At 46.8% G+C, this 27994-nt stretch overlaps 1 protein-coding gene across 2 annotated transcripts in view; it reads left to right on the top strand.

The window, feature by feature from the left end:
- cadm2b (cell adhesion molecule 2b) overlaps nt 1–27994 on the top strand; it is an 881902-nt gene that overhangs the window by 705996 nt on the left and 147912 nt on the right. For both annotated transcript variants that reach the window (XM_059650079.1, XM_059650078.1), the window contains exon 7: nt 26818–26908. In XM_059650079.1, coding sequence (XP_059506062.1) covers nt 26818–26908 — 91 coding nt within the window. The remainder of the gene's footprint in view (nt 1–26817; nt 26909–27994) is intronic.

Below are 27994 nucleotides of genomic sequence, written 5' to 3'. Positions count from 1 at the left end.
AAGGGTTTAGAGGGATATGGGCCAAATGCTGGCAAATGGGACTGGATTAATTTAGGATATCTGGCTGGCATGGATGAGTTGGACTGAAGGGTCTGTTTCTGTGCTGTACAGCTCTATGACTCTATGATACTGGATGTAAATATTGCTAAAAAAATGCCTTTTACCAAAGCGTTCCATCTTACACTTGTCACGACAATTTGCAAGAATATCAATTCAAGTGGAAACCCAACATTCAAACAGCATGAGAGGAATATACTGATTGGTCAGTCAGTACATCATAGTAAGTAGTGATGTTACCATGGATGCTGATTGACAGTTAACAGCCAGGCTTTGTTTCAATTTTAACCAGGCAGAGTTGATTGGTCAGGCCATTGCCCTGAGAAATTACCTAGCGAATGGTGTTGAGTTGAAACACATGCAGTGTGTGTATGAAGGACAAGCTTCTGTGCTGATCCCTTTGGCGATTCACAACAAACAAAGTCAGAAGCCACATGACACCAGATTATAGTCCAACAGCATTATCTGAAATCACAAGCTTTCACAGCATAGCCCCTCATCACCAAAAAAAAAGACTTCACGCGATAAAGGGACTGTGCTCTGATAGCTTGTGATTTCAAATATTCCTGTTGGACAATAACCTGGTATCATGTGATTTCTGACCTTGTCCACCCCAGTTCAGGCACCTCGACATCACCACAACAAAGATCAGCCCAGGCTGACTAAACATATCACACAGTGTGCACCAATACATGGGATTTCATGATTGGACAGCAAGTGCTGGAGAATCATAAATTTGTGAGGAATTTTGCTAACAACAATTAGGATTATTGGTTGAGCTCACAGTGTCCCACGTTTGAATGTACTGGAAGCTATGTTGGTTCGGAAGGAGCATGTACACACACTGCACCTGCTTCAACTCAACAAGCGGGATCATGCCATTCTCTGGTTAATTTCTCAGTTATATGTCCCTGTGATCTTTCCTTTTAACATTGAAAGAACAGAGGCCATTCAGCCCTCCACCCCCATCCTCCATTCTATTAGATTATGACTGATGTTAACTTAATTTCATTTTCCAGTCACTATTATCTACAATTGACAGCCCATTGTCTTTCTCCAGAGGACCAACCCTCACTTTGCTTATTCTTCTCCAATTGAAATACCTGCAGAAAGCCCTGCAGTCTGCTCATGATGGAAGTTTATTTCCTGACAGAAGGGTATAAGACTGTGAATGGCATGGGTAGAGTGAAAAGTATGAAGCTTTTCCCCAGGGTGGTGGGATCAGTTACTAGGGGGCACAGGTTCAAACTGCAGGAGTGGGGGGGATGTTTAAAAGAGATGTGCGAGGCAAGTTTTTCACACAAAATGTGGTGAGTGCCTGGAACACACTGCCAGAGGTGGTGATGGAAGCATTCAAAAAACACCTGGATAAGTACATGAATAGGAAGGGAATAGAGGGACACGGATCCTGTAAGTGAAAGCAGTTTTAGTATGAGGGGGTAAAATGTGTCAGTGCTGGCTTGGAGGGCCAAAGGGCCTGATACTCTATAGTATTGTTCTTTGATCTTTGCTTTAGCACTTCCAGCTAGCTTCTTCCTAATTTCCCTTTCAACTATTCCCTTCCATTTTTAATCATCTGATCTGACCCTGACTTTTGTACACCCGCAGTGTCTTTTCCTTATGTTTGATACTTCCATAATGTCTTTAGTTAAACACTAATGATTCATTCTCCCGTTAGATTTTTTCTTAATAGTAGGAATGTCTGTGTTGATCCAACTCGTGATTTTCAATCCCCAGTTCACTTCACCTAGCTCAGGTTTTACGCCCTTATTTCAGTTTAAAACATTAGTTTTAGACCCAATCTTCTCCCTTTCAAATCGGAAGTAACATTCGAGCATATTGTACTGACTGTTCTCTGGCCTGCTTTTATTCTGAAATTAATACAGAAACGTAGAAGATAGGAGCAGGAGGAGGCCATTCAGCCCTTTAAGCCTGCTCTGCCGTTTATTACAATCATGGCTGATTGTCGAACTCAATAGCCTAATGCTGCTTCTTCCCCGTAACCTTTGATCCCATTTGTCCCAAGTTCTATGCCTAGTCACCTCATGAATACATTTAATGTTTTGGCATTAACCACTTCCTGTGGTAATGAATTCCACAGGCTCACCACTCTTTGGGTGAAGAAATGTCTAATCTCTGTCCTAAACCGTTTGTCCTGAATCCTCATACTGAGATCCCTGGCTTGGGACACACCCACAGTCAGGAGCGTCCTCCCTGCTTCGACCCTGTCCAATCCTGTTAGAATTTTATAGGTCTCTCTGAAACCCACCCCCCCGCCATATTCGTCTGAACTCTAGTGAAAACAAGCGTAACCTAACCAATCTCTCCTCATACGTCAGACCCGCCATCCCCAGAATCAGCCTGGTAAACCTTGACTGCATTCCCTTGAGAGCAAGAGCACCTTTCCTCAGGAGAGGCGATGGCCTAGTAGTATTATCACTGGATTGTTAATCCTGAGAGACAGACAACGTTCTGGGGACCAGGGTTTGAATCCTGCCATGGTCAATGGTGGAATTTGAATTGAATAAATATGTGCAAGTAAGAATCTAATGATGACAGTGATTGTCAGGAAAATTTCAATCTAGTTCACAAATTTTTTTTAGGGCCTTACCTGGTCAGGCCTACATGTGCCTCCAGACCCACAGCAATGTTGTTGACTTGTAACTGTCCTCTAGGCAAGTAGGGATGGACAATAAATGCTGCCTGGTCAGTGACACCCATAAATAAATACAGGGGGAAAAAGAAGAGACCAAATCTACACACAATACTCCAGGTGTGGTCTCACCAAGGCCCTGTATAATTGCAACAACACATCCTTGCTCCTACGGAGATAGCAAGAACTGCTGATGCTGGAGTCAGGGATAACAAGGTGTGGAGATGGAGGAACACAACAGGCCAGGCAGCATCAGAGGAGCAGGAAGAAGGGTCCAGACCCGAAGCATCAGCTTTCCTGCTCCTCTGATGCTGCCTGGCCTACTGCGCTCCTCCAGCTCCACCCTGTGTTACATCCTTGCTCCTGTCACATGAGGTAACATCAACTTTAATATAACCTGCTCTCTGTCAAATAAAAACAAAATATCTGAAATAAAAACGCAAAGTCGTAAAGAGGCTGAATGGATCTGGAAACAGAGTTAATGTTTCAAATCCAATGGTTCTACTTTGGAACTGATGGGGGCTGGAAGTTGATATGTTTTTCATAGTGTCAGCAGAGGGGGAAGAGGAGTGAGTGGAACATACAGCAAAAGGATTTCTAATGGAACAAAGGAGATATCTAGATTCAAAATATGTGTTAACGACAGGTATAAACAGTGTTAAATAAGCCAGCAAAGCTGAAAGGAAACCCGAGCCATGATGCCATGTTGAGGGGGTTGGGGGCGTGGGGGGCGGTGTGTTCATGGTCTGAAGCTGCTGAATTCAATGTTGGGTCCTTGAGTCAGTAAAGTACCCCAACGGAGAAAGGGATACTGGTTCCACCAGCTTGTGTTAGGCATCACGGGAAGTAGACCTTGAACAGAAATATTATCACAACAACAGGAGGCTGCGAAATAAGATAAGGGCCATGGTGTGAGGGGCAAGTTACTGGCATGGATAGAGGACTGGCTGACTGGCAGAAGGCAGAGAGTGGGGATAAAGGGGTATTTTCCAGGAGGGCAGCTGGTGACTGGTGGAGATCTGCAAGGGTCAGTGTTGGGACCACAGTTATTCACATTAAAGATCAGGATGATGGAACTGAGGGCCTTGTTGCTAGGATGGAAATAACACAAAGATAGGTGGAGGGGCAGGAAGTGTTGAGGAAGTGGGGAGGCTGCAGAAAGACTCGGACAAGCTGGGAGAGTGGGCAAACAAGGGGCAGATGGAGTACAATGTGGGAAAGTGTGAGGTTATACACTTTGGTGGGAAGAATAGAGGCATAGACTGTTTTCTAAATGGGGAAAGGCTTTGGGAACCTGAAGCACAAAGGGACTTGGGAGTCCTACTTCAGGATTCTCGTAAAGTTAACATGCAGTTGGCAGTTAGGAAGGCAAATTCAATGTTAGTTTTCATTTCAAGAGGGTTAGAATACAAGAGCAGGGATGCACTGCTGAGACTGTATAAGACTCTGGTCAGAACGCCTTGCGAATATTGTGATCAGTTTTGCGTCCTGTACCTAAGGAAGGATGTGCTGGTGTTGGAGGGGGTCCAGAGGTGGTTTACAAGAATGACCCGGGTGATGAAGGGCTTAGTTGGGGTCTCTGAGTCTGTACTTGGAGTTTAGAAAGATGAGAGGAGATCTCATTGTTACTTACAGAATACCGAGCGGCCTAGATAGATTGATTGAGTGATTTATTGTCAGGTGTACCGGAGTACAGTGAAAAGCCTTCTTTATGTGCAATACAGGCAGACCACAGTAGGAAAGGATGTACAGAACAAAAGTTGTAAGAAAAGCTTAGACAGAGGCATACAGGTAATGTTGCACAGGGTGTGTGCTAGGCGTGATCAATGTTCATCGGATCAGTGTTATTTGAAGTTTGACAGTCCATTCATCGGTCTGATAACAGCAGGAAAGAAACTGTCCCTGAACCTGCTGGTGCGTGTGTTCACACTTCTGCATCTTCTGCCTGACGGAAGAGGTTGTAGGAGGTCATTACCAGGTGATAGGTCTTTGATGATATTGGCTGCCTTTCTGCGGCAGTCAGCCTTGTAACTACAGTCCATGGATGGAAGCTGGCTGAACACACCATCTTCTGTAGTTTCTTATGGTCTTGGGCAGAGCAGTTGCTGTACCAGGCAAGTGTGGACCTAATAAAGTGGATGTGGAAAAGATGTTTTCACCAGTAGGAGAGACCAGAAACCAAGGGCACACCCTCAGAGTGAACAGACAACCCTTTAGAATCAAGATGAGGAGGAATTTCTTCAGCATAGGGTGGTGAATTTGTGAAACTCATAGCTGGAGAGGGCTATGGAGCACAAGTCACAGTGTGTATTTAAGACAGAGACTGATAGTTTGTTCAGATCAGCTCTGATGAGGAGTCGTATAGATTCACAATATGAGCCTGCTGTCTCCACAGATACTGACCTGCTGTGATTTCCAGCAATGTATGATTTCAGTACAAATTGGTTCTTGATTGGTACAAGGATCAAGGGTTATGGGGAGAAGGCAGGAGAATGGGTTTCAGAAACATATCAGTCATGATTGAATGCTGGAGCAGGTTCATGGGACTGAATGGCCTAATTCAGCTCCTATAGCTTATGGTCTTATGGACCTATACCCCTATGGACACATTCTATACCCCTCTCTGATGTTCCTGTACCTCTTCCTATGCCTCCTATACATATGGTGGTTAATTCTATAACCCTTGTGGCCGCTCCTGACTATTCTAATACTGACCTTTCTGCCCCTGCCCCATCCTCCCTCCCACTATGCCACTGGTCATTGCATCAGCCATCTGTGTTGTGTTTCACCTTTGGGAATTGAAGACTAAATAAAAACCAAAAGAGCTACAGCTGCTGTAAATCAGAAACAAAAACTGAAATTGCTGGAGAAGCTCAGCAGGCCTGACAGCATCTGTGAAGAGAAATAAGAGTTAATGTACCGGGTCTGATGACCCTTCCCCAGAACTGAGGATTGAACACTGTCTGGGTAGCTCCAGCTTGTGTTTCTGTTACATTTCAGTCAGAGCACTGTCCAGTGACTACCCAGAACGACACAGTCTGCACTATCTGATTGACAGCTTGACCCTGAAAGAAGCTTGTCCTCTTTATATTAATACCCAATCACTAAAGCTTGTTAACAGTGCAGTCACCTTCTCTCCAATTACCATTGTATTGATTCTTGCCTCCTGATTTCACAGCATCCCATCGTTATAATCCATAGTAAATTTATTTCTAATTATTCTGCATTTAATCCATTCCTCTATCCCATTCTCCTCATTTAAATTCTCACTGTTATGTTCTGTATTCTGGTGTGGTTTGCAGCTCCTTGATTTAATTCAGTGAATGAAGTCTCAGTTAAACAGGAAACATGTTCTTCAAAAAAATTTACCCGAACTCTTTCCTCCATTTTTTGGCCAGATACAGAATCCCACACACACTGACCCTCCCCGGGGTATGGTGTCCCACACACACACTGATCCTCCCTGGGGTACGGGATCTCACACACACACTGATCCTCACTGGGGTACAGGGTCCCACACACACACTGACCCTCACTGGGGTACAGGGTCCCACACACACACTGACTCTCACTGGGGTACAGGGTCCCACACACACACTGACCCTTACTGGGGTACAGGGTGCCACACACACACTGACCCTCGCTCGGGTATGGGGTCCCCCACACACACTGACGCTCACTGGGGTACAGGGTGCCACACACACACACTGACCTTCGCTCGGGTATGGGCTCCCCCACACACACACTGACCCTCACTGGGATACAGTCCCACACACACACTGACTCTCACTGGGGTACAGTCCCACAAACACACTGACTCTCACTGGGGTACGGGGTCCCACACACACACTGACCCTCACTGGGGTACAGGGTCCCCCACACACACTGACTCTCACTGGGGTACAGGGTCCCACACACACACTGACGCTCACTGGGGTACAGGGTCCCACACACACACTGACTCTCACTGGGGTACAGGGTCCCACACACACACTGACCCTCACTGGGGTACAGGGTGCCACACACACACTGACCCTCGCTCGGGTATGGGGTCCCCCACACACACTGACTCACACTGGGGTACAGGGTCCCACACACACACTGACCCTCACTGGGGTACGGGATCCCACACACACACTGACCCTCACTGGGGTACAGGGTCCCACACACACACTGACCCTCACTGGGGTACAGGGTCCCCCACACACACACTGACTCTGACTGGAGTACGGGGTCCCACACACACTGACTCACACTGGGGTACAGGGTCCCACACACACACTGACCCTCACTGGGGTACAGGGTCCCACACACACACTGATCCTCACTGGGGTACGGGATCCCACACACACATTGACTCTCACTGGGGTACAGGGTCCCACGCACACACTGCTCCTCACTGGGCAACAGTCCCCCACACACACTGATCCTCACTGGGGTACAGGATCCCCCCCACACACACACCCTCACCAGGGCACAGAGATACAGAGTCCCATAAAAACACAGGCCCTTACGGGGTCTCACACACACACACACACACACACACACACACACACACACACACACACACACACACACACACACACACACACACAGACCCTCACCACCTGGGCCTCTGGCCTACGGCTGCTGGAATTACAGACACCAGTGTCAGAGCAATGAAAATCGAGGACTGACAGGAGACTGACTTGGGAGGAGTACAGAGATTGTGGGGGGTGGTGTGAATGGAGTAGGTTTCAGAGATTTGGGTGATTCAGTAACAATGATAGCACTTTGAAGAAAAGCTGGAAATGTGAACTAGTCACCGAGTCTGTTGGAAAAGACATCAGAGGAAAGCATTTCGAAACTTATGGAATGATGGGGCAGGGTCAGCACGGCTTCACAAAGCAGAGATCATTCCCAACAAATGTATTTGAATTGTTTGAGGAGGTAACAGGCAGAATAGATAAAAGGGCAGCAGTGGGTGGAATATATTTGTACTTTTAGAAGGTGTTTAATAAGGTGTCACGCATTGGCGTACACCATGGTGTTGGAGGTAGTACATGAGCATGGAAAGAGATTGGTTACAAAATGCACAGAGCTGGGAGAAGGGGGACATTTTCAGGATGGAAATGTGTAACTAGCCGAACATAGAACACAGAACATCACAGCACAGTACAGGCCCTTCAGCCCTCGATGTTGTGCCGACCTATCATACCGATCTCAAGCCCAGCTAACCTACACTATTCCATGTACGACCATATGCTTGTCCAATGGCGACTTAAATGTACCTAAAGTTGGCGAATCTACTACCATTGCAGGCAAAGCGTTCCATTCCCTTACTACTCTCTGAGTAAAGAAACTACCTCTGACATCTGTCCTATATCTTTCACCCCTCAATTTAAAGCTATGCCCCCTCGTGCTCGCCGTCACCATCCTAGGAAAAAGGCTCTCCCTATACACCCTATCTAACCCTCTGATTATTTTATTATTTCATATGTCTAGATGTCACAGAGGGCTCTGTGCTGTGCTCACAATTATTCACAGTATGTGTTAGTGCTTGGCACACACATAAATAGGTGGGAAAGTATGTGGTGAAAATGACAGTGTCTCCAGTGGGATGCAGACGGGGTAAGTGAGTGGGCTAAAACATAGCAGATGGACAGTAAGTGTGAGAAAATGTGAGGTTATGCACTTAGGTAGGAAGAATAGAGGAGCTGAATATAATTAAAATTGTGAAAGACGACAGACAGTTATAGAACAGAGAAATTTGGGAATTCTTATCCGTAAATCACTAAAAGCCAGCATCCAAGGTCAGTGGTGAATAGGGAAGGCAAATGGAATGTTGGCCTTTATTATAAAGGGAAAGGAGTATAAAAGTACAAAGATTTTGTGAAACCTACACCAGGCACTAGTCAGACCAGAGCTGGAATACTGAGATAATGGGAACTGCAGATGCTGAAGAATCCAAGATAATAAAGTGTGAGGCTGGATGAACACAGCAGGCCAAACAGCATCTCAGGAGCACAAAAGCTGACGTTTCGGGCCTAGACCCTTCATCAGAGAGGGGGATGGGGTGAGGGTTCTGGAATAAATAGGGAGAGAGGGGGAGGCGGACCGAAGATGGAGAGAAAAGAAGATAGGTGGAGAGGAGAGTATAGGTGGGAGGTGGTGGGGGTGGGGGGGGGGGGTGCAGATAGGTCAGTCCAGGGAAGACGGACAGGTCAAGGAGGTGAGATGAGGTTAGTAGGTAAGAGATGGAGGTGCAGCTTGGGGTGGGAGAAAGGGATGGGTGAGAGGAAGAACAGGTTAGGGAGGCAGAGACAGGTTGGACTGGTTTTGGGATGCAGTGGGTGGAGGGGAAGAGCTGGGCTGGTTGTGTGCAAAAATTCCATCCCCTATTCCCAATTCCTCCGCCTCCACCGCATCTGCTCCCATGATGAGGCATTCCACTCCTGCACATCCCACATGTCCAGGTTCTTCAAGGACCACAATTTCACCATGGACGTCCAGTCCCTGTACACCTGCATTCCGCATGGAGATGGCCTCAAGGCCCTCCGCTTCTTCCTGTCCGGCAGGCCCGACCAGGCCCCCTCCACCGACACTCTCATCCGCCTAGCCGAACTCGTCCTCACACTCAACAACTTCTCTTTTGACTCCTCCCACTTCCTACAGACTAAAGGTGTGGCCATGGGCACCCGCATGGGCTAAGCTATGCCTGCCTCTTTGTAGGTTACGTGGAACAGTCCCTCTTCCGCACCTACACAGGCCCCAAACCCCACCTCTTCCTCCGGTACATTGATGACTGCATCGGCGCCGCCTCTTGCTCCCCAGAGGAGCTCGAACAGTTCATCCACTTCACCAACACCTTCCACCCCAACCTTCAGTTCACCTGGGCCATCTCCAGCACATCCCTCACCTTCCTGGACCTCTCAGTCTCCATCTCAGGCAACCAGCTTGTAACTGATGTCCATTTCAAGCCCACCGACTCCCACAGCTACCTAGAATACACCTCCTCCCACCCACCCTCCTGCAAAAATTCCATCCCCTATTCCCAATTCCTCCGCCTCCGCCGCATCTGCTCCCACGATAAGACATTCCACTCCCGCACATCCCAGATGTCCAAGTTCTTTAAGGACCGCAACTTTCCCCCCACGGTGATCGAGAACGCCCTTGACCGCGTCTCCCGCATTTCCCCACGACACATCCCTCACACCCCGCCCCCGCCACAACCGCCCCAAGAGGATCCCCCTCGTTCTCACACACCACCCTACCAACCTCCGGATACAACGCATTATCCTCCGACACTTCCGCCATTTACAATCTGACCCCACCACCCAAGACATTTTTCCATCCCCTTCCCTGTCTGCTTTCCGGAGAGACCACTCTCTCCATGACTCCCTTGTTCGCTCCACACTGCCCTCCAACACCACCACACCCGGCACCTTCCCCTGCAACCGCAGGAAATGCTACACCTGTCCCCACACCTCCTCCCTCACCCCCATCCCAGGCCCCAAGATGACATTCCACATTAAGCAGAGGTTCACCTGCACATCTGCCAATGTGGTATACTGCATCCACTGTACCCGGTGCGGCTTCCTCTACATTGGGGAAACCAAGCGGAGGCTTGGGGACCGCTTTGCAGAACACCTCCGCTCAGTTCGCAACAAACAACTGCACCTCCCAGTCGCGAACCATTTCCACTCCCCCTCCCATTCTCTTCATGACATGTCCATCATGGGCCTCCTGCACTGCCACAATGATGCCACCCGAAGGTTGCAGGAACAGCAACTCATATTCCGCCTGGGAACCCTGCAGCCATATGGTATCAATGTGGACTTCACCAGTTTCAAAATCTCCCCTTCCCCTACTGCATCCCTAAACCAGCCCAGTTCATCCCCTCCCCCCACTGCCCCACACAACCAGCCCAGCTCTTCCCCCCCACCCACTGCATCCCAAAACCAGTCCAACCTGTCTCTGCCTCCCTAACCGGTTCTTCCTCTCACCTATCCCTTCCTCCCACCCCAAGCCGCACCCCCAGCTACCTACTAACCTCATCCCACCTCCTTGACCTGTCCGTCTCCCCTGGACTGACCTATCCCCTCCCTACCTCCCCACCTACACTCTCTCCACCTATCTTCTTTACTCTCCATCTTCGGTCCGCCTCCCCCTCTCTTCCTATTTATTCCAGTTCCCTCCCCCCATCCCCCTCTCTGATGAAGGGTCTAGGCCCGAAACGTCAGCTTTTGTGCTCCTGAGATGCTGCTTGGCCTGCTGTGTTCATCCAGCCTCACATTTTATTATAATGGGAGTAAGGGGCTCTTTTTCAGGTCAGTGACCCACGACCAGTGGGATTCCACAGGGATTGGTGCTGGGACTGTAACTGTTCACAATATGTATTAATGACTTGGAGGGATGAAGTGAATGTACTGTAGCCAAATTTACAGATGACAAAAAAGTGTGGAAAGGCAGGCTGAGAGAGGGATGCAAACAGTTCACAGAGAGATCTTGATAGGTTAAGTAAGTGGGCAAAACATCAGCAAATGGAGTATTATGTGGAAAAATGTGAAGCTGTTCATTTTGGAGGGGAAAACAAATAAACAAAACATGTTCAAATGGAGAAAGTGTGCAGAAAGCTGCAACACCAAGGGAGTTGGGGCACAAAACACAGAAAGCTAGCACGCAGGAGCAGCAGGTAATCAGGAATGGTCATGGAATGTCGGCCCTTATTTCAAGGGAGTTGGAGTATAAGAGTAGGGAAGTCTTATTGCCACAGTCCAGGTTATGGTAAGAGCACATCTGTGAGCAGCTACGCTCCCCTTATTTAAGGAAAGCTATAATTTCATTCAAGGCAGATCAGAGAAGGTTCATTGGGATGATCTCTGGTATGAAGGGATTGTCTCCTGAACAAAAACCATAAACAGTTTGAGACTCTACTGACTGGAGTTCACAAGAATGAAAGGGGATCTCACTGAAGCATAGAGAATTCTTGAGGGGTTTGACGGGGTAAATGCTAAGAGGGTGTCCCCCCCCCCCACCATGGGAGAGCCTAGGACCAGAGGACACAGTCTCGGAGTAAAGGGGCATCAATTTAAGACTGAGACAGGGAGAGATTTCTTGGAGGGTTGAGTCTCTTTGGAACTGCTTGCCACAGAGAGCTGTGGGGACAGAGACCTTCTGTATATTTAAGGCTGAGATGGATGGGTTTTTGATCAGCAGGGGAATCAAGGGTTATGGGGATAGGGCAGGAAAGTGGATGTGAGGTGTGTCGAATCAATCATGATCCTATTGAATGGGGGAGCAGGCTCAAGGGACCGAATGGACTGTTCCTGCGCCTATTCCTTGTGGTCTTATAGCCATTTGTCCTGTTCCTTTTTATTACACTTTTAACACAGCTCTTTGTCACAGCTATTGATCATTATTGATCTCTCTCTTCTCAGCAAGATATCCGCTGTGATCCTGCATCTTTGTGGGTGTTTTGCATTCTCAATTCTCATAATTCTCCTCTCTCTGTCTGATGTTTCCCTGTCTACATTAAACTCTTTGAGACTTTCACAAATCCTATTTCATCGTTCGGGCTTTTTACTGCTCACAGCTCTTCACACTCCCTTAGCAGCATCTCCTCCAGCCTGTTCCGGAACTGCCTAGCTCCCCCATCTCACTCACCCGAGCTCAACTGGACATGGAGGTACTGACCAAAGGCCAGGTGAGGTGGGGGCGGTGGGGATGTTGTTATTTCCACAGTGTTATCACCAGGCCTTTGTCCCAGCCCAACATGTCCAAGAGCTGTGGGAGGGAAATGCATATTGCAATTCCTCATTGAAATCTGTGTGTCCGTCAGTATCATGTGGGAAGGGCGGTCAGCGGAGTAAAGTTGGAGAGCTGTAACAGGCAAGTATACCAGCACGGGCACAGGCACACAACACCTACTCGAGTCCTGCCCTGAAATTCTGTGATTCAGTGACAAAGCTGTCTTCACCTCACACAGCATACACATTAAAAAGATTCTACAATCTAAAACCATTTGAAATATGAATTAATTGTAATTTATAGCCATCATGGCATGAACGTACAGCAATGAGTTCACAGTAATTATATTCATCAGAGTTATGATCATTAAATCCAGCAATGATTAGATAGTGATGCTGTCTATCCCTGAGTTATAGACAATTATATTCTTAACAACCAGCAATAAGTTAATTGCAATTTTCTCAATCTTTGAGTTAATGATTATTTCATCTATTACTGCATTATTGGTGACTATATCTAGCTTTAAGGTAGAACCATGCAAGCATAGAATCTTAAAGTGCAGAATGAGGTCACTGTGTCCAAGTGCCTCATCTACCCAACTTTTACCACCTTCTTCCTCAACCACCTATTTGGCAAAATTATCCATTATCCATCTGATATTTTTCAGACGTAACCTTGCAATTTTTACAAAGGTTTTTCTGTCTGAATTTTGAATGTTCACTGTGCTTTTAACATTTCAACACTCATCGTACATATTTCCTTTCCATAACCATTCCACAAAATAAGTTTCATCAGAACTCTGTTTGCCCAGTTTCCTCATACATCTCTGTCCTCCTACGATTCTCCAAACATTTATCATGTATATCAGGTGTAGTGTTTCGGGTTTGTTACAGTTAGCAGATTACACCCTGCTACTTCCTGCCCTTTAATTGCACTCATTTTGTTCCCTTAATTTCATCACCCTTGCTGTGCTGCAGTTCATCAAAGATCTTTGGAATATTCATACAAACTGCAGAGCCGTCACCAATAACCCCAACAAGCTATTAGATAGTCAGGCCATGACTCACTTTGCAATTCCATACTGGGCTCTAGGATTCACACATCTTTCTAAAGCACCCTCCCTTTGAAAGACAACAAAATGTGAGGCTGGATGAACACAGCAGGCCAAGCAGCATCTCAGGAGCACATGAGATGCTGCTGGGCCTGCTGTGTTCATCCAGCCTCACATTTTGTTGTCTTGGATTCTCCAGCATCTGCAGTTACCATTATCTCTCCCTTTGAAAGATTTCCTCCCAATTCAGGAGCACGAGGTAAGAAAGGAGATAGTATGGCTGTAAGTACAGGTTGGGTGGACAGGACCGTGTGAGAAAGGAAAACACCAAAGAGATAACCTGGGGACATTCCTGATGGAAGGGATTGATAAAGTAAACTTCGAGAGGATGCTGCCAATCATGAGTGAATCCAAATCTAGGGATAACAATTATAAATGACAAGATTTCAACCACTGATAAATCCAGTAGGAAATGCAGCAGAATTGTCCCTATCCTGACAGGATGAGACTATGGTACTCACCACCACAGTGAACTGTTAAGGTGAACATTACTGATGCAGCTAAGGTGGCTCTAGATGAATACATGAGGAGGAAAGAGCGTGAAGGAACTGATGATACTGTTGTGTGAAGTGTCGTGGTGTGGAGCATGATTTGTTGGATCACAAGTTAATTTTTTTGTGCTGTACATCATGTTCCTTCAGAGGTTTTTACAAGCTGGGATGTTTAACTTCACCATTCACCTTATCATTGGCAATGAGCTGTGGGCTTCATATGCTTTTGCTGTGTGTGATATCGGGCTAATCTCCAGGATCAAGTTGTCAGTTCAGCAGGAACATTAATCATAAGCTTTCCACCTTAATCACCACCCTCAGAAAAACCTGCTGACTGGTTTCAGAGATACTCTTTTTAGCCCTTTGTTAATTCAGACTCAGGCTTTCAGCAGAATTTAGCAAGATTACATTGATAAGTATCAAGTAATATGCTGATCTCCTCTCCTGAACTCATTTACAGCTCCTGATAGAAAATAAACAATCAAAAGACTGTCTCTGTGAAAACTGCCCTGAATGTACACATAGGGAGGAAAGGGGATGGGGGGAGGAAAGTTTGAAAGAGATGTGGGGAGTGAGCTTCTTCCACAGTGAGTGGTAGGCATCTGGAAAGTGTTGCCATGGGAGGCAGATACAATAGAGGCATTTAAGGGACTTTTAGATAAGCACATGAATATGCAAAGTATAGAGAGATGTGGACCAAGAATAGGTAGAAGGGATTAGTTTAATTTGGCTTCATGTTCAACATAACATTGTGGACCAAATGGCCTGTTCCTGTGTCGTACTGTTCTATGTTGTATAGTGATGTTGTCTCTAATCTCCCCCACAACTGCAACATTACACATTCAGCTCACAATGAATTCCAGTAACATTTTCATGAAAAATGCAATCAACTTCTTACACAGCCTCCTTGGTTTAAAGCAGTTTCTTTTCCTGCTTTTAGTCCACAGTCTAAGTCAAAATTGTCCTTACACACCTCTATCCCTAGGAGGGATGAAACATATTTCACAAAATAGGGTTCCTCTCAAGGTACATAATGTTTAGACAACAATATATGACACTTACATCTGTTCATCCTCATTCATCTCAAATACAAGTCCAGTGCAATTTTTTATCATCTTTCCCATAAATTCTTAACTTTACACATGGTTATTACATTCTGTAAAATGTGTCTTCCACCATATTATCTTTACCTGCAATATGAACAATTTTTACATTGAATGGTTGAATCAATAAACTCTATCTGAACAATCTCACTTTTTTTGATTTTAAAATTCTCCAATTAAAAAGTATGTCTCAGGAATAGGAAATCCTGTTAAGCCTGTGCATACAATCATTTAGTTCAAATTTTAAAAACACACCTAATCTAGGGTAATAACATTAAACATGTTATCAAAATCTTCATTTCAAATACAGAAAGAAAACATAACTTCATTTAGTTCCACAGTGCACCAATGTCAAAAAAATTATGCCAAGTTAACCTGGCTCCCAGGCCTCTCTTAGATTAGATTAATTGGATTCTTCCCATGTTTCTGACCCAACTAAATACTCTTGCTTTAATATAGCCATCCCCAAGATATGAATTAGAAATATTCTCCCACACATCTGCTTTCAGTCTCGTTTCCATATTTCCAGCTTCACTTGTTTCTCCAGTGCCTACTTCTCTGGAATACAAGAAAGAGCTGCCTGCTTCAAGTAACTGATCAGCATTTGTGTTAAACAATAGTATTTCACTGAACCATCTATTAGAGACAGAGTCAGACAGCATAGAAACAGCCCACCATGTCTATGCTAATCAAAATACTCCAAACTATACGAATCCCATTTGCCTGCACTTGGTCCAAATCCTACTATGCCCTACCATTTTAAGTACCAGTCCCGAGGTTTCTTAACTGTTGCGATGGTACTTATGTTCCACCACGCTCTCAGGCAGCACGTTCCAGATTTCTAATACCCTGTGGGTGAAAAGAAATTTCCTGAGGCAACCTGCAAACCACTTACCCTCACTCTTAAACTCATTCCCCCAGTCTTAAACATGTTTGCCACGGGGAAAAGATTCTCACGATCAACCCCATCTGTGCCTCTCATTATTTTGTATATCTCAATCAGATCCCCACCCCGTCAGCCTCCTCCGCTACTGGGAAAACAAACCCAGTCCCTCCTCATTACTGAGCCTTTCCATCCCAGGCAATATCCTGGTGTATTTCCTCTGCACACTCTCCAGGGCAGTAACGTCCTTCTGATTGTGTGGTGACCCAGAACTGCAGATATTATTCCACCTGTGGCCTAACCAATGTTTTATCAAGTGTAACATTACTTCCTTGTTCCTTTATTCTACGTCTGGCTCACGAAGACAAGCATCCTGTATGACTTCATCACCATCCTGTCTACCTGGCTGATACCTTCGGGGATCTATGGACTTGGACACCAAAGTCCCTTTGTTCCTTGGTACTCCGAAGGACCTACATTCATTGTGTATATCCTTCCCTTGTCGACCTCCCAAAACGCATTACCTCATCCTTACCGGATGGAATTAAAATCTGTCATTGCTTTAACAGCTGAGACCATCCTCCTCACTATCAACATCATGTCATCTGCAAACTTACTAATTATACCTTCTACATTCACATCCAAATCATTAATGTACATAACAAACAGCAAAGGACCCAGCACCAATCCCTATGCTACATTGCTGGCTACAGGCTTCCACTCACAAGAACAACCCTCCACCAACACTCTTCGTCCCCTGTTTGCAGCCAATTTTGGATCCAGTTGCCAATTTGTCTTGGATCCCATGGGCTCTTATCTTCTGGATCAGTCTTCCACGTGGGACCTTTTCCTACTGAAGTCCATTTAGGCCACAACAATCTAACTACCTTCATCAATATAGTCACCTTTTCAAAAACCTGAATTAAATTAGTCAGACAGGATCTCTCTCTAACACAGCCATGCTGACTATCCCCGATTAATCCTGTCCATCAGAATTTATTCCAATAATTTCTCGGCCACTGACGTCAGGCTAAATGGTTCATAATTACTTGGCCTACCCCTGCTGCCCTTCTTGAATAAAGGAACCACATTAGCTACTCTCCAGTCATCTGGCACTTCATCTGTGGCCAGTGAACTATTAAGTATCTCTGGCAGGACCCCAGCAACTTCCTCTATTGCCTCCCATAGCAACCTGGGATACATTTCATCAGGGCCTGGGGAATTTATATATACCTGCTAAAACATCTAATACCCCCTCCTTATTAATTTAACATATCTGGACCTCACTATCCCAACTGAAATCCCCAGCTACAATGTCTTTCTTCTCGGTGAATACAGATGAGGAATATTCATTTAAGACCTCACCCATGTCATCTGGCTGCACACACAGATTTCCCCTTTGGTCTGTATTAGGTCCCACTCATTCCCTGGTCATCCTCTTGCTTTCTAATACAGGTATAAAATGCCTTGGGGTTTTCCTTGATCCTATCTGTCAAAGATATTTTGTTGCCTCTCTTTGCCATCCTGATTTCTTTTTTAAGCACTCCCTCTACACTCTCTATCCTTTTGAAGGATCTCCCCTGTTTTTAATGCTCTGTACCTGATATATACAGTTTCTGTTTCTTTGTCAAACTCTCAATATCCCTTGACCTCCAGGGTTCCCTGCATTTGCTGCCCTAGCCCTTCACTCCCAGAGGATCACACTGGCCCTGAATTCTCACTACATTACTTTTAAAAGACTCCCACTTTCCAAATATAGATTTATCTCCAAGTGGCTGCTCCCAGCCCATATTAGCCAGATCCTGTGTAATGCTGTTAGAATTGGCTTTCCCTCCATTTAGACATTGAACTTCCCCATTCTTATCCTTTTCCATAGTAATTATGAAACTTACAGAATTATTGTCACTGTCCCCAAAATGCTCACCGACTGACACTTCAACCCCTTGACCAGCTTCATTCCTGAGGATTAGATTAGATTAGATTCCCTACAGTGTGGAAACAGGCCCTTCGGCCCAACAAGTCCACACCGCCCCTTGAAGCATCCCACCCAGATCCATCCCCCCATAGCCCACACACCCCTGAACACACACGACAGGCAATTTAGCATGGCCAATTCACCTAACCTGCACATCTTTGGACTGTGGGAGGAAACCGGAGCACCCGGAGTAAACCCATGCAGACACGGGGAGAATGTGCAAACTCCACACAGACAGTCGCCCGAGGCGGGAATCGAACCCGGGTCCCTGGCGCTATGAGGCTGCAGTGCTAACCATTGAGCCACCATGCCACCGTTGGGTCAAGCTCTGACCCATCTCTGGTCGGACTATTGCTCAGAAAACTCCTCCTGGGCGCTATTTAAAAATTCTAGCCTGCCTCATCCTATGAAGGTGATCCCAGTTTGTGTTAGGAAAGCTGAAGTCTCCCACAACTATGATCCTGGTTCTGACACACCTTTCTGTAATCTACTTCCATACCTGCTCCTCTGTCTCCTGCTGACTGTTGGGAGGCCTGTGATATGATTCCAGTAAGGTAATTGCCCTCTTTTTATTTCTAATCTCTACCCAAATGGCCTCTTTTGAAGGCCCTCTAGGAGATCCTCCCTCATCACTGCAGTATCAATAATGCAGTGCTCCCATCTCTCTTATTTGTCCTCTCTATTGTCTTGGCCCCTCAGATCAGACTCAAATTCTGGTTTTGGAGACACACTACCTAATAATTATTCTGAGCTACGCATGAAGCAAGAACGTATAAACTTTGTAACCTTTTAATCTATTCAAATCTATCAATTTTTTTTTCACTCCTTGAATAGAACATCAGTGCAATAATCAGGGTGAGAGATTTGTATCTCAGTTCCTTCAAGTTTCAGTTCCCAGTTTGTTGATTCTCATTGAATGTTAATTTCCCATACTTCAAACTTAATGCATTTTCTACTTTCTCTGTTTGGAATGTAGGCTGCACTCTTTTTTGCCTCAGCTACTAGGGATTTTCTCCTCCTCGTAGCCTATATCAAATGTTGATATTTCCCGACTACACTTTGACAGATCTTCATTAGATTCAAAAGAAGAATTTGCAGGAGGATGCTGAACAGCTCTTTTACATGCTTTTATTTGATTAGGGCTATCTCGACGTCCTTATTCTCCCCTTCAGTGTGCAGCATTGTCTTTCTGAGAGCGCAGTGAGCGAGATTGGGACATCATATCACTGTTGAGGCTGGAAAAAGGATATTCAGTGGGAATAAGTTCAATTAATTGCAGAGATTGAATTCCTTGTATCCTGCAGATTTGGCAAAATGACTATTTCCTGCACACCAAAATCACCATTTTAAACCAGACGTCGTGTTGTTCAATCTGCAACAGAACACTCTAACTGAAATAACAAGGTGTAGAGCTGGATGAACACAGCAGGCCAAGCAGCATCAGAGGAGTAGGAAGGCTGACGTTTCGGGTCTAGACCCTTCAGAAGAGTCTAGGCCTGAGACGTCAGCTTTCTTGCTCCTAAGATGCTGCTTGGCCAACGTTTCTGGACACAGATTATTTGCAAGATCAGATTGTGGCCAGAGGGTAAATGAGAGGGGAGCCAAAGAGAGGAGCGGAAGGTCCTGGTGTGTGTAGGACTGTCGCCTTTGATCTGTGGGGCAAGTCCTTGTTCATTGAAACTACACAGAAATTTTCAAAGAAAGAAGAGAGCTCCCCACCCTGAAGGAGGGATGGTTGTGACAAAAGCTGGCCCCTCTGTGCAAACTACACTCTGAATATTAATGATGTATTAGTGATAATGGGAACTGCAGATGCTGGAGAATCCAAGATAATAAAATGTGAGGCTGGATGAACACAGCAGGCCCAGCAGCATCTCAAGGCTTGGGGACCGCTTTGCAGAACACCTCCGCTCGGTTCGCAATAAACAACTGCACCTCCCAGTCGCAAACCATTTCCACTCCCCCTCCCATTCTTTAGATGACATGTCCATCATGGGCCTCCTGCAGTGCCACAATGATGCCACCCGAAGGTTGCAGGAACAGCAACTCATATTCCACCTGGGAACCCTGCAGCCTAATGGTATCAATGTGGACTTCACCAGTTTCAAAATCTCCCCTTCCCCCACCACACCCCAAAACCAGCCCAGTTCGTCCCCTCCCCCCACTGCATCACACAACCAGCCCAGCACTTCCCCTCCACCCACTGCATCCCAAAACCAGTCCAGCCTGTCTCTGCCTCCCTAACCTGTTCTTTCTCTCACCTATCCCCTCCCTCCCACCTCAAGCCGCACCTCCATTTCCTACCTACTAACCTCATCCCACCTCCTTGACCTGTCCGTCTTCCCTGGACTGACCTATCCCCTCCCTACCTCCCCACCTATACTCTCTCCACCTATCTTCTTTACTCTCCATCTTCGGTCCACCTCCCCCTCTCTCCCTATTTATTCCAGAACCCTCACCCCATCCCCCGTCTCTGATGAAGGGTGTAGGCCTGAAACGTCAGCTTTTGTGCTCCTGAGATGCTGCTGGTCCTGCTGTGTTCATCCAGCCTCACATTTCATTATCTCTGAATATCAATGCTCTGTCTCCCAGGCACTGACAGCACAGCTAATGCACTGCAGAATGACAGTAAATCTGTGCTGAAATTACACTCAGATCCTTGTTAGCTACAGCCATTAACTCTCAGGCCCAACCTGAGCGAGAACCTGCCAGCATCACGATGACACTCAGAAAATAAAAACCATTGCTTCAACCAACTGCAACGCAGTCACTAATTATAGAACACGGAGCAGTGCAGCACAGCGCAGGCCCTTCAGCCCACAATGTTGTGCCGACCTACTATCCAGCTAAGATCAATCTACCCTGCACACCCTACATTTTACTACCCTCCATGTGCCGATCCAAGAGTCACTTAAAAGTCTCTAAAGTATCTGACTCCACTACCACTGTCGGCAGCGCATTCCACACACCCACCACTCTCTGTGTGTGCAGAACCTATCCCTGACATCTCCTCAATACCTTCCTCCAATCACATTAAAATTGTGCCCCTTTGTTGCAGTCATTTCTGCCCTGAGAGAATGTCTCTGGATATCCATTCTATTTATGCCTCATCATCTTGTAAACCTCTATCAAGTCACCTTTTGTCTGTCTTCAGTCCACTGAAAAAAGCCCTGGCTCCCTCAACCTTTCCGCATAAGACGTGCCCTCCAGTCCAGGTAGCATCCTGGTAAATCTCCTCTACACCCTCTTGAAAGCTTCCACATCCTTATAATGAGGTGACCAGAACTGAACACAATATTCCAAGTGTGGTCTAAACAGAGTTGTATAGAGCTGCAGCATAGCCTCCAGGCTCTTAAACTCAATTCCCCTGCCAATGAAAGCCAACACACCATATGCCTTCTTTACAACCTTTTAAGGCATCTATGGACATGGACCCCAAGATCCCTCTGTTCCTCCACACTGCTGAGAATCCAGCCATTAACCCTGTAATCTACATTAAAATTCGACCTTCCAAAATGAATCACTTCACACTTTTCTGGGTTGAATTCCATCTGCCACCTCTTTGCTCAGTTCTGATTCCTGTCAATGTCCCGTTACAACCTACAACAGCCCTACACACTGTTCACAACTCCACTAAACTTTGTGTCATCGGCAAACCTACTAACCCACCCTTCTACTTCGTCATCCAAGTCATTTATAAACGCCACAAAGACCAGAGGACCCAGAACAGATCCCTGTGGAACACCACTGGTCACTGAGCTCCAGGCTGAATACTTTCCATCTACTCCCACCCTCTGTCTTCGATTGGCCATCCAGTTTTGAATCCAAACAGCCAAATTTCCCTGAATCCCATGCGTCCTTACTTTCTGAAGAAATAGAGTCAGTAACAACAAACAGAACAGCTCAGCACCTCCTTCCTCATGGATATAATGGACAGTGAAGAAGGTTATGAGAAACTATAATGAGATCTTGATCAATTGGGTCAATGGGCAGATGGAATTTAATATGGACAAATGAGCTATTACACTTTGGTAAAATAAACAAGACCAGGATTTATGCAATTAAACAAAAACAAAGTTGCTGGAAAAGCTCAGCAAGTCTGGCAGCATCTGTGAAGAAAAAAAGTCAGAGTTAACGTTTCGGATCTGGTTCTGAGGCAGTTCGGAGGAGGGGTCACCAGACCCGAAACGTTAACTCTTATTTTTTTCTTCTCAGATACTGCCAGACCTGCTGAGCTTTTCCAGCAACTTCTGTTTTTGTGCTGATTTACAGCATCTGCAGATTTTATGGTTTTTATTACACTTAGACAATTAAAAGTTGGGTTTGAGTAGTAGGACAAAGAACAAAGAAAATTATAGCTCAGGAACAGGCCCTCTGGCCCTCCAAGCCTGCATTGATCCAGATCCTCTGTCTCTGATGAAGGGTCTAGGCCCGAAACGTCAGCTTTTGTGCTCCTGAGATGCTGCTGGGCCTGCTGTGTTCATCCAGCCTCACATTTTATGATCTTGGATTCTCCAGCATCTGCAGTTCCCATTATCACATCTATTTTCTAAGGATCTGTATCCCTTTGCTCCCTACCCATCCATGTACCTGTCCAGATACATCTTAAAAGACACTATCGTGTCTGCATCTACTACCTCCACTGGCAACGCGTTCCAGGCACCCACCACCCTGTGTGAAGAACTTTCCAAGCATATCTCCCTTAAACTTTCCTCCTCTCACTTTGAACTCATGGCCCCTAGTAATTGAGTCCCCCACTCCGGAAAAAAACTTCTAGCTATCCACCCTGTCTATACCCCTCATGATTTTGTAGACCACAATCAGGTCCCCCCTCAATCGCTGTCTTTCTAATGTAAATAATCCTAATCTATTCAACCTCTCTTCATAGCTAGCACCCTCCATACCAGGCAACATCCTGGTAAACCTCCTCTGCACCCTTTCCAAAGCATCCACATCCATTTGGTAATGTGGCGACCAGAACTGTACGCAGTTATGTTGTAGAACAGAGAGATCTAAGGGTTCAGGTCCATAATTCTTTGAAATTTGTGCCACATATAGACAGCGTGGTTCAGAAGGTATTTTACACAGAGGTGGTTCATGTGTGGAATGAATTTCCAGGAAAAGTGTGGTGCAGTTACAACATTTCAAGCACATTTGGGTAGGTACATGAATAGGAAATATCTGGAAGGATATGGGCCACACTCAGGCAGGTGGCCACGGTTGGTTTCTTTTTTTCGGTGGGGCAGGAGCAGGCTGAGACGATCATCTCCACCTATCTGGACTCAATTTTCTCCCCTTTGGTCCAGGAACACCCCACCTACGTCCGTGACACCACCCATGCCCTCTACCTCCTCCAGGACTTCCAATTCCCTGGCCCCCAACACCTCATTTTCACCATGGACATCCAGTCCCTATATACCTGCATTCCTCATGCAGATGGCCTCAAGGCCCTCCGCTTCTTCCTGTCCCGCAGGCCCGACCAGTCCCCCTCCACCGACACCCTCATCCACCTAGCCGAACTCGTCCTCACCCTCAACAACTTCTCTTTCGATTCCTCCCACTTCCTACAGACTAAGGGGGTGGCCATGGGCACCCGCATGGGCCCCAGCTATGCCTGCCTCTTTGTAGGTTACGTGGAACAGTCCCTCTTCCGCACCTACACAGGCCCCCAAACCCCACCTCTTCCTCCGTTACATTGATGACTGTATCGGCGCCGCCTCTTGCTCCCCAGAGGAGCTCGAATAGTTCATCCACTTCACCAACACCTTCCACCCCAACCTTCAGTTCACCTGGGCCATCTCCAGCACATCCCTCACCTTCCTGGATCTCTCAGTCTCCATCTCAGGCAACCAGCTTGCAACTGATGTCCATTTCAAGCCCACCGACTCCCACAGCTACCTAGAATACACCTCCTCCCACCCACCCTCCTGCAAAAATTCCATCCCCTATTCCCAATTCCTCCGCCTCCGCCGCATCTGCTCCCACGATGAGGCATTCCACTCCCGCACATCCCAGATGTCCAAGTTCTTTAAGGACTGCAACTTTCCCCCCACAGTGGTCGAGAACGCCCTTGACCGGGTCTCCCGCATTTCCCGCAACACATCCCTCACACCTCACCCCCGCCACAACTGCTCAAAGAGGATCCCCCTCGTTCTCACACACCACCCCACCAACCTCCAGATACAACGCATCATTCTCCGACACTTCCGCCATCTACAATCCGACCCCACCACCCAAGACATTTTTCCATCCCCACCCCTGTCTGCTTTCCGGAGAGACCACTCTCTCCGCGACTCCCTTGTTCGCTCCACACTGCCCTCCAACCCCACCACACCCGGCACCTTCCCCTGCAACCGCAGGAAACTCTACACTTGCCCCCACACCTCCTCCCTCACCCCTATCCCAGGCCCCAAGATGACTTTCCACATTAAGCAGAGGTTCACCTGCACATCTGCCAATGTGGTACACTGCATCCAGTGTACCCAGTGTGGCTTCCTCTACATTGGGGAAACCAAGCGGAAGCTTGGGGACCGCTTTGCAGAACACCTCCGCTCGGTTCGCAATAAACAACTCCACCTCCCAGTCGCAAACCATTTCCACTCCCCCTCCCATTCTTTAGATGACATGTCCATCATGGGCCTCCTGCAGTGCCACAATGATGCCACCCGAAGGTTGCAGGAACAGCAACTCATATTCCGCTTGGGAACCCTGCAGCCCAATGGCATCAATGTGGACTTCACCAGTTTCAAAATATCCCCTTCCCCTACTGCATCCCTAAACCAGCCCAGTTCACCCCCTCCCCCCACTGCACAACACAACCAGCCCAGCTCTTCCCCTCCACCCACTGCATCCCAAAACCAGTCCAACCTGTCTCTGCCTCCCTAACCAGTTCTTTCTCTCACCCATCCCTTCCTCCCACCCCAAGCCGCACCTCCATCTCCTACGTACTAACCTCATCCCACCTCCTAGACCTGTCCATCTTCCCTGGACTGACCTAACTCCTCCCTACCTCCCCACCTATACTCTCCTCTCTACCTATCTTCTTTTCTCTCCATCTTCGGTCCACCTCCCCCTCTCTCCCTATTTATTCCAGAACCCTCACCCCATCCCCCTCTCTGATGAAGGGTCTAGGCCCGAAACGTCAGCTTTTGTGCTCCTGAGATGCTGCTGGGCCTGCTGTGTTCATCCAGCCTCACATTTTATTATCTCAGGCAGGTGGGACTAGTTTAGTTTGGGGATTATGGTCGGCATGGACTGGTTGGACCAAAGGGTCTGTTTCCATGCTGTATGACTGAATGGCAATGAGTGATGGGCAATAAATTATGGCCCAGCCATTGACCTGCACAACTGATGTGGAAATATACACAAAACCTGCCCAATATTGGTATATTTACATTTTTCTTTTCATTTTACTGATTAACAACAGGATGTTGAGGAATAAAATACAGGGTTAGATACAGTGTAAAGCTTCCTCTACACTGTCCCCCATCAAGCAGTCCCAGGACAGGGACAGCAAAGGGTGAGATACAGAGTAAAGCTTCCTCTACACTATCTCCATCACACACTCTCACCATTACAGGTGAGTTTCTCTCTCCGTGGCAAGTCCATCCTTCCTAATGCATGTGTGATCTCAGCAATGTATTCGACAGCTGTAGCAAGACCTCTTTGCTCCAGTATTTACACCCACCGGTCCTAAAGGTCAACAAGGCATTTGTATTTGAAATTGCTTGTTGTATGTTCACATTCAGTGGCTCATTATCAAAGACCTCAAAGTCCATCTGGGCGTCCCCATTTTCTCATCTCTCTCCACATAGCCCGCACCTGTGTTTCTGCTACTAATGTGGAAAAGTTCACATTGGTCCATATTACATTCCAAAACATTCCTGTCTAAAAGTGCCCTTGAAACATCCTTGCATGTTTCTCACATCTCACATTTCCATTTTATTCTACATGATTGACAAAAATTGACAGTGTTACATTTAGTCCCTGAGCCCAGATATTTGCTAATTGACCTGTTCAGGCATGTTGTGTCACACCTCTGGAACAGATGGGACTTGAACCAGGGCCTCCTGGCTCGGACATAGGGACACTACCACTGCATCACAATAACTAAGCATACCTTTTTTTAAAATTTCATTTTGCAAATGTGTGCATCACTGGCCAGAGCAGCATTTATTGCCCAGTGGGTATGTTAGAGTCATCTACAGTTATGGGTCTGGAGTCACACGTGGACCAGGCTGGGTAAGGAAGGCAGACTTCCTTTCCTACTGATTCGCCAACTTTAGGTACATTTAAGTCGTCATTGGATAAGCATATGGACGTACATGGAATAGTGTAGGTTAGATGGGCTTGAGATCGGTATGACAGGTCGGCACAACATCGAGGGCCGAAGGGCCTGTACTGTGCTGTAATGTTCTATACTCTATGTTCTATGGACACATGTGAACCAGAAGGATTTTTCCCACAACAGATTCATGGTCGTTATTAGATCTTAATTCGACATTCTTGTTACTGAATCCAAATTGCACTGTCTGCCATTGCAGAATTCACACCTGGGTCTCCAGAACAGAAGCTGGCTCTCTGGATTAATGTCCCCACAGATGGTGAATAGCTGCGATCCACCCACAGATGCTGAAGGTGTTAAACAATCCGAAGCGATGTGGAATATGGAGTGAGGTCACATATCAGCAATAACCTGCTCCTCTGCGATCTTATGGAACGCAGAGCTGGCTCAGAGCTCTAAATGGTGTGAAGTACCTCTATCTTTTATCGAATGCAGTGCACATTACCTCACCATTGTTTTGATTTATTATAGATGTACCTTCAGTGAAGATTGATTTCTCCAGGAACTTTGCACGAGAGGGAGATGAATTGCGGCTGGAGTGCCGTGCTACTGGGAACCCGACGTAAGTGAATATTCTTCCACATGAATAGTCCGTTTAGCAGATCCCCCCTCCTGGGATCCCTGACTGAATCTCCAGCCAAAGCTACTGCTGGAGGGAAATGAAAGTCCTTTCCAAATGGCTGTCAGCAGGTTAAAGCATGGATATGCGGCCTGAGCTGATGGAGAAGTGTCTGACCTTATCCACCCCAGCCCAACACTAACACTGCCTCGCCATGAGCTGACGGATGGGTTATGTATGTCCCTGGGGTCCAGGACCATGATTTCGAAAGGTACAGACTGATACAGCCCAGGACAAGGTCTTTTGGCCGAGAGATTCTCTGCTGGCTCTTTCGTCCCCTTCCCCTGCTCATTCTGCATCTGACAGATTCAGCCATCCCCGTGTCCAGTTAAAGGAGAGTGACTTCAGATCTATTCCCAGCATTTGCTCCAATCGTAACAGCATAATCAACAAAAGAATTATCCACATTTCACACCTGGATGTTTTACCAATGATTTAAAATCTGAGCCCTTCGGTTACTGTCTCCTTCGGTTACTGTCTCCTTCGGTTACTGTCCCCTTCGATTACTGTCTCCTTCGGTTACTGATCCCTTCGGTTACTGTCCCCTTCGGTTACTGTCCCCTTCGGTTACTGTCTCCTTCGGTTACTGTCCCCTTCGGTTACTGTCTCCTTCGGTTACTGTCCCCTTCAGTTACTGTCTCCTTCGGTTACTGTCTCCTTCAGTTACTGTCCCCTTCAGTTACTGTCTCCTTCGGTTACTGTCCCCTTCGGTTACTGTCCCCTTCGGTTACTGTCTCCTTCGGTTACTGACCCCTTCGGTTACTGTCTCCTTCGGTTACTGTCCCCTTCGGTTACTGTCCCCTTCGGTTACTGTCTCCTTCGGTTACTGACCCCTTCGGTTACTGTCTCCTTCGGTTACTGTCCCCTTCGGTTACTGTCCCCTTCGGTTACTGTCTCCTTCGGTTACTGTCTCCTTCGGTTACTGTCCCCTTCAGTTACTGTCTCCTTCAGTTACTGTCCCCTTCAGTTACTGTCCCCTTCAGTTACTGTCTCCTTCGGTTACTGTCTCCTTCGGTTACTGACCCCTTC

This window comes from Stegostoma tigrinum, chromosome 12 (assembly GCF_030684315.1).
Source record: "Stegostoma tigrinum isolate sSteTig4 chromosome 12, sSteTig4.hap1, whole genome shotgun sequence".
Lineage (NCBI taxonomy): Eukaryota > Metazoa > Chordata > Chondrichthyes > Orectolobiformes > Stegostomatidae > Stegostoma > Stegostoma tigrinum.
This window is presented reverse-complemented; position numbering and strand designations above follow the sequence as displayed.